Source organism: Phlebotomus papatasi, chromosome 3, assembly GCF_024763615.1.
Source record: "Phlebotomus papatasi isolate M1 chromosome 3, Ppap_2.1, whole genome shotgun sequence".
Taxonomy (NCBI): domain Eukaryota; kingdom Metazoa; phylum Arthropoda; class Insecta; order Diptera; family Psychodidae; genus Phlebotomus; species Phlebotomus papatasi.
In genome coordinates this window covers 37,663,678-37,677,232 of record NC_077224.1, presented here as the reverse complement: position 1 = coordinate 37,677,232, position 13,555 = coordinate 37,663,678, and the positions used below count along the sequence as shown (strand labels likewise).

Sequence of the window (13,555 nt, the reverse complement as noted above, 5' to 3'; positions counted from 1 at the left end):
AAATAGGTACCTAACTCTATGTACAGGAAATAGAACTAGAAATAGACTTACTTCATTCTCAGCTGGTGTTTAAAAAATTTAAACTTTTTTTGACGTTGTTAATGTCTCCGGCACACCTTTTAGATCAGGAAAATTTCATAAAGTCGAAATTCGAAGCCCTTTCTTTCTCACATTCATTGCATATGTCTATCTCATTCTCTTGCACTCTTCTTCTTCTTTTAAACATCACACCAAATTCAATTTCGATCAATCGAATTTGGTATGCGAAAGAATGAGATAGTCATATACAAAACATGTGAGAAAGAAAGGGATGCGAATTTCGTCTTCATGAAATTTTCCTGGTCTAAAAGGTGTGCCGGAGCCATAAAGATTGAAATGTCAAAAATACAGAAAATTCGAAATGGAAAAAATTTCCGGGACATCACGGCCCTATGATACTCGCTTGATCCTCGCGCGAGCGCTTCTTCCTTTTTTGATTCGGTAAGGGTTTGAAGACTTATAGTACGTAAATCTAACAATGACTACAGTTACCGTACACTGTTTGTAAATGGCATAGTACTTCACAATGCCATTCCGGCTAATAACCGTAATCTTTCCGTACGGAAGTAGATCTTGAAAAATTCGAAAATCTATTTGATGATCCAAAAAAGAGACTTTCTTACTTCTTAATATTTAATTTCGCAAGGTGGCGGAGTTACATCTTGTTCGAATTTCGAAGTGCTCAAGTGTCAAAATGTGACGGTCTTCACATTGTTGTGAGGAAAAAACAGAACAACAACGTTTTCTGTTCTTACCCCAGTATTTAATCACTCCATAATCCCTGAGTAACTCTTTTGCCAGCTTTTTAGTGTGATATTTGATAAATTTCTCCCATCTTGTTCGAAAATTTAGTATGAAATTCGAAATTGAATTTGAATTCTTCGAACTTCAACGACTTTTTGTACAAATAGAGTTCCATTGACCTTTTATCCAAGACACTATTTGGATAATCAAAATCTACTTCCGTTTGGACTCAATGTAGTTTTCATTATATGTTTCAAATCTTGTTCGAAAATTTAGTTTTGAGAATTCGAAATTGAGTTTGAATGTTCTTCGAATATTCAAAATGTGTTGATCTTTACCTTTGTTGTGAGGATAAAACCCAAAACAACGACGTTTATTCGTTCTTTCACATTATTTAATCACTCCATAATCAAGGATAACTCTTTTGCGAGCTTTTAGTGCAATATTTCATAAATTTTCCCCACCTTGTTCAAAAATTTAGTATGAAAACTCGAAATTGAATTTGAATTCTTCGAACTTCAACGACTTTTTGTGCAAATAGAGTTCCATTTACCTTTCATCCAAGACACTATTGGAGAATCAAAATCTACTTCTGTTTGGGCTCTTTATGTAAATTGAAAGCCATTTAACTTTTAGTAGAGACACTTTTTGGAGAATTAAACTCGCGGCTATGATCGCACAGGTTTTTTTTTATATCTTTTTAAGACTTAGGGGTCCGGTAGAACTTTTTGCATCTAATAATACTACAACTTTTTTCTGCCTCCACTGACTCCTTTTCAACTAACTTGGGATTTGTTTTTTTTCTCTTTCTTCCTTTTGTTTCTTCTGTTGATCCTTCTTTCTCGTATGTCACACAATCTACAAAATTTGGCATTTAATTAGCAGAATGCCGGTCCTGAGATCCAATGGATCGACAATCAACGGCCACTTTTTGCCGTGACATTCCGTCTGGATTCGACTGTCCTGACGACAGATCAGCATTTGCACAATCTCTTTGCTCATGCTGAACGTCTGCTGGAACAGATGAAACCATCAGCTATTCCGGCTGAATCGGAAACCTGCAAGATCCTCAAAGCTGCCCATGCTATTCATGCCACGACTGTGATAACATTCCTGCCCACAATTCTCAATCAATTATTTGTGGTGCTAGTGAATACGTCAAGTGAGGAAATTGGGCTCAATATCATTCGTTTGCTGGTAAATTTGATTCATATGGTGGCCGAGGAGGCTGGTAGGAAGGAATTGCTGCTGGCATATGTGAAGTATGTGTTTCATGCACCGAGTTTTGGGGGAAAATTGGTGTCTGGAGGAAGTCCAAATGCCAAAAATACAGTTCACTGTGAACTCTGTCGGCATCTGCCAAAGTTACTGCATCCAAATAATACGGATTTTTTGATTGTCAACAAATTCATGAGATTTTCAGCAATTTTCTTTGATATTATTGTAAAAAGTATGGCACAACATCTTCTCAGCACTTCGAGGATTAAGATGCAGAGAAATGAGAGATTCCCAAAGGAATTTAATGCAACACTTGAGTCTCTGTTTCAAGTTCTCATTCCTTATATCATTTCTCGCCATAAGGATCTTGTAGCAGAAACTCATGCTCTAAATCGGAGTCTGTCGGTGTTTGTGAAGAAGTGTCTGACTTTTATGGATAGGGGATTTGTTTTCAAGTTGATTCGGTTGTATATGGATAGATTTTCACCAGGAGATCCAAGGACATTGCAAGAATTTAAGTTTTCCTTCCTGCAAGAAGTGTGCTCGCATGAACACTACGTTCCACTCAATTTGCCATTTATTCTGAGTCCGAAGAACCGTCCGGATATCCTTCAACACTTCACACTGAGCGAGGAATACTGCAGACAGCATTTCCTGGCGGGATTGTTGCTGCAGGAAGTGAAGTCTGCTCTCAATGAAGTTGCCAATACCAGGAGAATGGCTCTGGGAACACTTAAGGAACTCCTGGCGAAGCATGATCTCGATGACAGGTATTCAGGGAAGGGACAGATTAGCCGAATAGCTATGCTGTACATTCCCTGGATGGGAATTATCCTGGAGAATCTCCATAGGATCGGAGATGGAAGTGAAAAACCCTTTCCAGGGCACTTTAAGCAAGATTCGAGAATCTCAACAAGTAGCAGCTATGTCTTCTCTCGGGATTCCTCAGGGCTCAATGGAATCTCTGGAAATTCCACAGCAAGTACTCCTAAGGCAAGAAATCGCCTTACTCTCCATGTGGAACATCCCAGTCCATTTAGGGCTTCCCTACATCTCCGGGATACGACATATTTTGCCGCAATCGCTGGACAGAATCTCACCAATGGACATTCAACAACTTCCCTGGATTCAGAATGTTCCAGCTTGTCCCAGGACACCACAGTGATCCGCAATGTCGAAAATAGCAGTGATTCGTCATCCAAGAAAGGTCACAATCGTTCAGTGTCCGTTACACAGCCAACAGCTCTTCCCAGATGTGACAAATTCACCCCGGCTGAAACAAAGGACATGCTAATCTGCTTCCTATTCGTCGTAAAGCACATTTCGCAGGAGCAAATGACAACCTGGTGGCAGAATTGCACAGAAACCGAAACCATTGGATTCTTCACGATGCTAGAGATGTGCCTGGTGCACTTTAAGTATGTCGGCAAGAAGAATATTGTACTGCAGGATCCTGTGAGGGAGGCAAGGAGTCAGAGGCTAGTCAAAGCTAGTACTCTTCCAGCCAGGATGCAACCGCCAAATGGAGAAGTTGTGAGTCATGAAACGGGTACAATGACCCACGGAAATCGGGAGAATCTCGTGGAGGAGACTGTGAGGAGTCAGCAGGCGCTCATTGAGAGCAATATGGCTACGGAAGTTGGGATGATTGTGCTGGATTGCATGGGACTCTATGCTGTTCAATTTAGGAATTCCGTCATGGATGGAGGAGTTCTTCCTAAACTTGCACAAGTTTATCTCAGGTAAGTGATCTTTTCTCAACTCCTCGTATTCAAGATAAGAGATAAAATATTCTAAGGATTATCCAGGATTTTCTTTGTAACAAATTTTCAAAGAGGATTTCTATTATCAAGTTCATATTCCCTTGAAAAGAGCTTGGATAAAAATTTCTTCTTATCCTTTTGCTTATTTAGAATTTGACTTTTAAGTAAAATACTTTAAGAATTATCCGGGGTTTTCTTTGTAGCAAGTTTTCAAAGAAGATTTCTATTATCAAGCTTATATTCCTTTGAAAAGAGCTTGGATAAAATATCTTGTCATCCTTTTACTTATTTTGGATTTGATCCCTAATGAAAATACTTTAAGGTTTATCCAGGATTTTCTTTGTAACAAATTTTCAATGAGTATTTCTTTGATTAAGCTTATATTCCCTTGAAAAGAGCTTGGATAATTTTTTTTGTTATCCTTATGCTTATTTAGGATTTGACATTTAAGTAAAACACTTTCAGGATTATCCTGGATTTTCTTTGCAACAAACTTCAAAGAGGATTTCCATTATCAAGCTTATATTCCTTTGAAAACAGCTTGGATAAAAATATTCTTGCTATCATTTTGCTTATTTTGGATTTGATCCTTAAGGAAAATACTGTCAGGATTATCCAGGGTTTTCTTTGTAACAAATTTTCAAAGAGGATTTCTATTATCAAGCTTATATTCCCTTGAAAAGAGCTTGGATAAAATATCTTGTAATCCTTTTGCTTATTTTAGAATTTGACCTTTAAGTAAAATACTCTGAGGATTATCCAGGATTTTCTTTGTAACAAATTTTCAAATAAGATTTCTATTATCAAGATTATATTCCCTTGAAAAAAGCTTGGATAAAAATTTGTTGTTATCCTTTTGCTTATTTAGGATTTGACATTTAAGTAAAATACTTTCAGGGTTGTCCAGGATTTTCTTTGCAACAAATTTTCAAAGAGGATTTCTATTATCAAGCTTATATTCCCTTGAAAACAGCTTGGATAAAAATTTCTTGTTATCCTCTTTCTTATTTAGGATTTGAATTTTAAGTAAAATACTTTAAGGAATATCCAGGATTTTCTTTGTAACAAATTTTCAAAGAGGATTTTTATTATTAAGCTTATATTCCCTTGGAAGGAGCTTGGATATAGATTTCTTGTTATCCTTTAACTTATTTAGTATTTGACCTTAGGTGAAAAACTTTAATTTATGACTAAGGATTATCCAGGGTTTTCTTTGCAACAAATTTTCAAAGAGGATTTCTATTATCAAGCTCACATTTCCTTAAAAAGAACTTGAATAAAAATTTCTTGTAATTCTTTTTCTTATTTAGGATTTGACCTTTCAGTAAAAATCTTTAAGGATTATCCAGTATTTTCTTTGAAACAAATTTACAAAGAGGATTTCTATTATCAAGCTTATATTACCTTGAAAAGAGCTTGGATAAAAATGTCTTATCCTTTTTCTTATTTAGAATTTGACCTGTAAGTAAAATACTTCAAAGATTATTCAGGATTTTCTTTGTAACAAATTATCAATTGGGACGTTTGTTATTAATCTTTCGTTGACTTCAAAAGAAGTTGAATAAATATTCTTGTTATCCTTTTAATAATTAGAAAAGTATTTGTATTATGGATATTGAACATTCAAAAAAGGCAAAATATTTAAATGATTATCCAGGTTTTTTGCGTAACAAATTTTCAATGGGAATTTCATTTTGTAAACGAGCTTTCGTTCATTTCAAAAGAGCTTAGATAAAGATTTTTGTTATCCTTTTATTATTGTAGCTGGACGTTTTATTTGGGCTTTAGGTATTCAAGATAAAAGAAAAATATTTTGAGGATTGTCCAGGATTTCCTTTTCATTCTCAGAAACTCTCATTCTCTTGAAAAGAACTTAGAAAAAAAATTTTTGTTATCTTTTTAATAATAATTGGGAGTATTTGTATATAGACATTAGATATTCAGAATAAAAGACAAAATATTTAGGGGATTATAAAAGATTTTTTCTACTAATTTTCAACGGGAATTTCTTTCCATTAATAAGCTTTTTTCCTCTTGAAAAGAGCTTGGATAAAGATTTTGTGGTATCCTTTTATTAATCTGGCAGTGTATTTTGTATTTAGATTTTAATTATTCAAGAAAGATGAGATATTTTAAGGAAAATCCAATGTTTTTGCAACTGATTTACCAGGAAGATTTTTGATATCAAGCTTTCATTTACTTAAAAGGAGCTTGGATAAAGATTTCTTGTTAGTCTTTTGTTAATTCATCAATTCATAAGAAATCAAATATTTTAAGGTCTATTCAAGATTTTCTTTTTAATTACATTTTTAATGAGTAGTTCTGTTATCAATCTTTCTCATTCATTTAAAATATGTTGGATAAAACTTGTTCTTATTCTTTTTTAATTTAACAGGGTATTTGTATTTGGAGCTCACTTGAAATATTTAAAAGAAAATTAAAATATTTTAGGATTATCCAGATTTGCAACAAATTTTTAATGGAGATTTATGTTATCACGCTTTCGTGGTTTTTCAAGTTTTTAATTAATTTTTGCAATTTCAAGATAGAAGTATTTTGAGTATTATCCAAGATTTTCAGAAGGATCCAGGATTAAAGCATTTAATTTTAAAAGTATTAATAGATTTTAAGTAAAACAGGATAAAGTTTGATAAACTCTTAAGTATTTTTTTAAATGAATAGGATAAAAATACTTTTAAAATTAGAATTTTTTGTCCTGGATAAAATCTAAGTGCAATTATCCATTTTCACTCCTGATCAGATTCCTGCAACTAGGACAGTCTGAAGCGCTCAGCATGCATGTTTTCTCAGCCCTGAGGGCTTTCATCAATAACTTTTCTCCTGCTCTCTTCCGTGGAACCTCCTTAATGTGTGGTCAGCTGGTGTATGAACTCCTGAAATGTTGTGACAGTCGCTTAGGAACAGTTAGACAGGAATCTTGCGCTGTTCTCTATTTGCTCATGAGGAGCAATTTTGAGTTTAGTGGCAGGAAAGCTCTCACTAGAGTTCACCTTCAGGTTATCATATCAGTTTCCCAGATGATTGGGAATGTTATTGGGCTGAATAATGCTAGATTCCAAGAATCTCTCTCACTTATCAATAGCTATGCATCCAGTGATAAAGCCATGAAAGGTACTGGATTTCCGCTTGAAGTTAAAGATTTGACAAAGCGTGTGAGAACTGTTCTGATGGCCACAGCTCAGATGCAGGCGCATCAGATGGATCCTGAGCGTTTGCTTGAGCTGCAACTTTCTCTGGCCAATTCGTATGCCTCAACGCCTGAATTGAGACATACGTGGCTGGTGACAATGGCCAGGAATCATGAGCAGCATGGGAATATTTCTGAAGCTGCTTGCTGCAATCTTCACATTGCTGCATTAATGGCGGAATATTTGAGGCTCAAGGGAAGTGGATTTATTTCCTATGGAGCGGAGTCCTTTGCTAAGATTTCACGGAATATTCCGAGGGATGAGAGAGGACTTAAGTTGGACAGTGGAGCTCAAGATTCTCAGTATACTGAACAAATGCTACTTGATCAGTTGAAAGAGTGTGCTGAGTATTTGGATAGAGCGGAGAGATTTGAATGTCTCGGGGAACTCTATCGTTTGATCATTCCAATCCTCGAGAATCGTCGTAATTACTACGACCTCGCACATAGCTATGAACATCTAGCTGCTGTCTACAATAAGATCATTGAGGTCAATAAATCCGGAAGGAGACTTCTTGGGAGATTTTATCGTGTAGCTTTTTTCGGGCAGGTTAGTTTGCATTATCCAGGTTGTTTTTTTTTGTTGGATAAAACTGACAGATGTCTTTGACAGTTGTACTTTGAGGATGACAATGGAATTGAGTATGTGTACAAGGAGCCAAAATTGACATCACTCAGTGAAATATCTGAGAGACTACATAAGCAGTACAAGGATAAATTTGGATCAGACGTTGTTAAAATGATCATGGATTCATGTCCGGTAAGTTTATCCGGAGATTTTTTGAAGGGATACTTCCTATCTTGCAAATAATTTTATTTTTATGGGATTAGTTGGATAATACCTTTTTGCAGCGCCATTTTGTCTTTTAACCTTGAATAAAAGAATCATGGATAAAATATTCTTTTGGATAATTAACTCTTTCCGGACCACAACATATCCAGCGAACGAATTTCAGTAAAATTCACTTTATTGTAACTCTTAGTGGTCAAATATGATACTTTTGTAGAGAAAGAATTTTTTCTGCCTCTGGGAAATTGAAAAACTCATGGGTACTCTCGTCCCCAAAAGAACGAAAAGGAGACAAACTTCAATTTTCCAAAAGTCAATAATATCAATTTTGTGAATTATTTTTGCGTGTCAAATGACTCCTTTACAATGTTGATCACTAAAACAAGAAGAATTATTGACCAGTACCTTGTGGGATGTCCAGGAAGTGCTAAAAAGGACACCCAGCTCCTGCTTGCCAACAGATTCCTCAAAATATTTCACACAATAACATTTTAACACACATTTCTCTCAACACGATGTTATTGCTAACACATTAAGCTTTCTCATTAGCCAAAAAAACACTTCCTGGACAATCAGAATTCACCAAAATCAGGAAGAATAGGAAAAACTTCCTTGAAAGCAATCTCTCTCGCTGCCAACTGTCAAAATTATCGGCCATATTAGCAAAAATGTCGCTCCCGCTTGGAATTTTTTTACAAGTTGGTGTCAAAAAGCAAATGGCGGGCATTGGCGGGATAACCTTACATTTGACCTCTAGATTTTTGGGGACGAGAGTACCCATAAAGTTAGAGCAAGTTTTTTGAAAATTTAAGAAAAAATTGTTTTTCGAATTTATGTAATCTGTAATTGTTAGTTATCATACTTATTGTCCCCGAGAGGTTTTTTTCTTATTCTGGTCTAGAAATATCAAAAAAGTTACAATATCTGCAAGGAAGCAGAAAATCGAAAATTCACAATTTTTGATCAAAAATATCTAAGCTCAGGAGTTAATTAGGATCCTGCAAAAAATTTCCTAGATTTGGACATTCTTATAGTTTGTAATTATCCAGAAGAATCGGATTTTTATCGATTCTAGATAGTCTAAAAAAATTGCTGTTTCCATATATACCTAGTGTCCCAAAGGAGACGAAAGAGTTAAGGTGTCTTTTGCTTTTTACTGAATACTTTATTTCACTTGAACATCCAGATATATCCATTTACTTGGCACATCATTTACTAACATCTACAATCTTTATCCTGGTTATCCGGGTTTCTCTGCACGAGTGCTGCCAAATAAATAACATTCCATTTTTTTTTAGATAATAACTTTAAGGTAATAATTTGTCATTTAGGTGGATGCTAATGAACTTGATCCCAAAATGGCTTATATCCAAGTTACCCACGTGATTCCCTATTTCTGCAAAGACGAATTGGATGATCGTCAGAATGAATTTGAACAGAATCACGATGTGGATACTTTTATGTATGAGACTCCTTTCACGAAAAATGGTTCAGCTCGGGGAAATGTTGAAGATCAATGGAAGAGACGAACCGTCCTGACAAGTGAGTTTATTAGCTTGCTAATCTTTTAAGAAAAGATTGGTGTCTTGGATAAAAGTTTATCCAAGAAATCTTTTAACTCGAATAGATAATGAAATGGAAATTTGCTTTCAGCGCAATATTCCTTCCCGTATGTTTTGACGAGGATTCCAGTGAAAAGTCGCCAGGTGACTGAACTAACTCCCATCGAAGTGGCAGTGGATGAAATGCAGAATCGTGTGGCAGAGTTGGAAGAAGTTGTTCTGCCTCCAATTGATCTCAAGAAGCTTCAGTTGAGACTTCAGGGAAGTGTAGCGGTTACAGTGAATGCTGGACCTCTGGCTTATGCTTCTGCCTTCCTGGATCCAAAGACTAATGAAAAGTATCCCTATGAGCGCGTTGAAGATCTCAGGGAAGTTTATAGGTGAGTGGAGAGAATCCTTTAAAAACTTCTCAATTCTCTCGTTTGGATGGATTTATTTATTTTTAATTGGTTTCAGGGACTTTATGAGAGTATGCTATACAGCTCTGCAGATAAATGGACGTCTGATTATGTCGGATCAGAAGGATTATCATAAGGAATTGGAGAGAAATTATCAGAATCTCTGTTCAGCTCTTACAGATCTCCTCGATGAATCCTTCTTTCCCTCAGACGAGACAAATTCAGCCCATCGCACAAGCTTAGCACTATTTTCTGCCATAAGTGGAGCTCCAAATAATTCGAGTTCTGCGTAAATTTTCTTCACTTTTCCTAAAGATTTTTCTTCAAAAGGAAAATTTTACGAGTTTGAAACGAAAAACGCACACATTCTAGCCAATACACACTAATCGAATATTATTCCCGCCATTATGTGTCTATGCTAAAATTCATCGTCAAAATAGAAAAATTTATTCCAAAAGTAAAAAAAAAATTATGATAAATAATCTATTAAAATAATAATAGCAAAAATACGACACACTCTAGGTAGATAATGCGGTAAAGCTCAAAAAAAGGAGAGATAGAGGACAATTTTGGACGGTTTCTTTACTAAAAAAAGAAAAGAATATTTGTGTGTCTTTTTTACGGATGATCAAATCCATTTTATACAAATTTCTTACTGAGATTTTATACAATCGGCAGTTTTAGGTAAAGAGAAAAAAAGTAAATCGATGGTATAGAAAAAAATTGTGTGTTAGAAAAAATTCAACGAGAACAAAAATAATCTTACCCAAACTAGTCAAAGTTTTTATCTATCAAACTTCCTCCATCCCTTTTTGTGTATTGATGGATATTTTTACGGAGAATCTCTTCCAGGAATTAAATTCGTTGATAAAGTGTAATATTGAATTCTATTGAAAATATTCTAATTGCCAATTTATTTGTAAATCGCATACGGGAGAACGTAGAGACTATTATTTCAGTTGAAAGTCGCTGTTAATCTCCAAGGAATATTAATTCGAAATAAATAAATGTTCAAAAAGATCTCTGTGTTTTTTTCCTTATTTTTCAAATTTTAATATTTTTTTCCAAGTTGTTTTTTGTCTAACGATTTTTGAATTTGAGTAACGTACCTCAATCGATGAACATAAATCTCCATGTTGAAATCGCAGAGGGCGTAGTGAGTTCTCAGTTTGTTTGGAAGCGCGATTCGTGATGTTTGTTTCGTGAGTGAAAAAAATCTATTTTAGCGATTAATTTGTATTAATTTGTGCAAGAAACATTGTGAAAGTGCTCATAGGATACCAACGAAGCCTTATCAGATGGAAGATTGCTGGAAAGGCAGGGAACATAGGAGAAAAAGGTAAGAATTTAAGCTTTCCCTCAGCACCTCTTCCGGAACAATGGCGTCTCTTTATCGCATTTTCACTGCGGTTTTTGGAGTCATTTTTGGCAAGGAAATCTCATTTAATTATCCCAAAACTAAGAATATTTCAATAGAAGATATATTGAAGTATCAGAATTCAATTACATTTCAAATACCAGAATTTTCTTTACTGGAAAATTTCAAATGTACAATTGAGTGAATTTAACCACAATCATGAACTCAATAGAGGAGCGTGGGGTAAATGTGGCAAGCTGAAAATTTCAAAATTCAACAAATAATAATTTTTCATAAAGCTTTCTATTTCAAGTTTTTTAGGGATTATATTTCACACTTTTAAAAATTCATGTATTTGCCAGTTTCTTGAGTAATTTTGGATCAATTGAATACAATATCATTGTCCACACGGTCCTCACCCTTTTTAGAACTTTTTGAAGCGCTTTCTCCTCAAAATTTCTTAAATAAAAACCACCAATAGATTTGAAAATTGATACAAATTTGAGTATTATTTACTCCGCTTTTGTCTTCAGTCAGCCTTTTCTCCTTCTTATACAGTGTCATAAATCTTATACTGTCATAAATGACAGTTTTCTCATTTTTTTTTGGCCGAAATGAATTTCACTATTGACGTATTCTGTGTAAAATAGAGCCCTCTAGCGGCCAAAACAGCCCTTATTTTACGATTCTAATAATTTGAAGATTCTAGATCAGAATTATATCAACAAATTGGGAAAAAATACAAAAATTAAGAAAAATATAATCTATATAATAAATATAAGCTTTGCATAATGATTCTATTATTTTGGCCGCCACTGTATGTATTATACCAATGAAGAGAGTTTTCTGTAGCTCATTCATACTACGCTAAACTTCTCTAAATTCTTATCAATTATATGATGTATTTAGAAAATTTTGACTTCTGATTGAATATTAGGTGGTAAATATATGTCATTAAATTGTAAAAAACTATTAAAATTGGTTGTTGTTTAAGATTTTGAAACCTTCGTAAGCTGGGTTAAACTTTTAGTCTAAAAACCGCTTTACCAGAAACAGTTTTTCAAAAGTAACTTGAGAAGTACATTTCTCAAGTTACAAGAAGAAGAAGAGATATAAAAGAATGCACTGCAACAATTTTTATCAAATAGTTATTTCTTTAAAATTACAAGAGTTTTTAATAAAGTGAATTGTAATACAAATGGCCCGATTCTTGCCAATTTCAATATCTTTGAGATTTTTCACAAACTCCACTTTCCGATTATAACTCGAAAAGGACATGGCTCTTTGAGATAAAGGAAAAGTCTTCGAAAAAGTTGTTCAGCGTTAAATTACCTTCATTTTTGCTAATTTTTACCATTTTTCCACAAAAGATTTAATAAGTTTATGTGATATTTAATTCAGCGTCTCCTCGGTAGTCTGTGAAACTTGTGAGAATCCGGAAAATTCATCAGAAACCCAGAGAATTTTTAACAATCGTTGGATATTCGAAAATTATTTTGGAATTACTCTCGGGAACCCCATAGTAAACCGAGAAATTCTCGGTTTACTAGAGTGTTGCCCCGGGTTTCAGGAGCTCGCAAGAGCCCACGTCATCGGGACAACTTTAGGAACTGTCAATTGTCCATAAATCCGGGAAATCTTGAACAAATCTTGACAACTCTTCAGAATGTTAGGACGAACCATTTTAATTCCAAAGATCCTTTGCGAAATTGAAGAATCTACCGAAACTCAGGGAAATTTATCAGTTCTCAGAAACCATCAATACCTTGGCTACCCATTGAAAGCATTTTTACGTCTCCATGGTACAAAATATTCACATTCCGATTTCAATAATTCCTTTGAACCGAATTATCTAAAATTCTGAATAAATAACTGGTAATTAGTATACTATTAACATAAATAGAGTCTAAGAATCCTTGCCTATACTACAGATCAGCCAGGGGCCTCTCGACATACATTTTTCCATATGTTTTCGCATAGAGGCACTGAAACCTAATGGCAAGTTTTTTCCTAAAGAGAATTGACTTATCAGTCAGATATATTTCGATATTGTGCATTAAAATCTATAAAAATATATATTATGTTCGCCGAAATAATACAAGAACTACGAGCAAATTTGTTTTAAGCTACGGTGCAATATCTGCAAAATTTTTATAAGGAAAAGTGAAAAGTAGCTTCACTTTTTAAGGGTTGATGGGCCCCTGGATCAGCATTAGGGGAGGAAAATGGATTGGAAACGGATGGGGTATTTTCACACATCAACGACTATCGAAAATATAAAAATTTGGGATAAAATATTATATTTATAGGAAATGTACAGGAAGGTTACGGGTGTCAGATAAAATTGCATACGCGCAGGAGATATCTTTGGAATAAGTTACAGAAACACCGTAAGATATGCAAAGCATTTTTGGCGCCAATTTTTCATGAATTACAAATTTAACGCTTGCAGAAATTGCATACATTTAGGGGAATT

General features: G+C 34.6%; 2 protein-coding genes across 3 annotated transcripts in view; one reads left to right on the top strand and one right to left on the bottom strand.

The window, feature by feature from the left end:
* LOC129805533 (dedicator of cytokinesis protein 9) overlaps positions 1 to 10,740 on the top strand; it is a 50,301-nt gene extending 39,561 nt beyond the window's left edge. The window contains exons 11-16 of one of the 2 annotated variants that reach the window (XM_055853509.1): positions 1,669 to 3,743; positions 6,526 to 7,522; positions 7,586 to 7,732; positions 9,094 to 9,304; positions 9,416 to 9,704; positions 9,781 to 10,740. In XM_055853509.1, the coding sequence (XP_055709484.1) occupies positions 1,669 to 3,743; positions 6,526 to 7,522; positions 7,586 to 7,732; positions 9,094 to 9,304; positions 9,416 to 9,704; positions 9,781 to 10,015 (3,954 nt within the window). In that variant the 3' untranslated portion in view covers positions 10,016 to 10,740. Of the gene's footprint in view, positions 1 to 1,665; positions 3,744 to 6,525; positions 7,523 to 7,585; positions 7,733 to 9,093; positions 9,305 to 9,415; positions 9,705 to 9,780 lie in introns of both variants that reach the window. The other variant, XM_055853508.1, reaches the window with a different exon arrangement.
* The window catches only part of LOC129805555 (muscle M-line assembly protein unc-89-like), a 206,028-nt gene that overhangs the window by 15,603 nt on the left and 176,870 nt on the right, over positions 1 to 13,555 (bottom strand). The gene's annotated exons all lie outside the window — the stretch shown is intronic.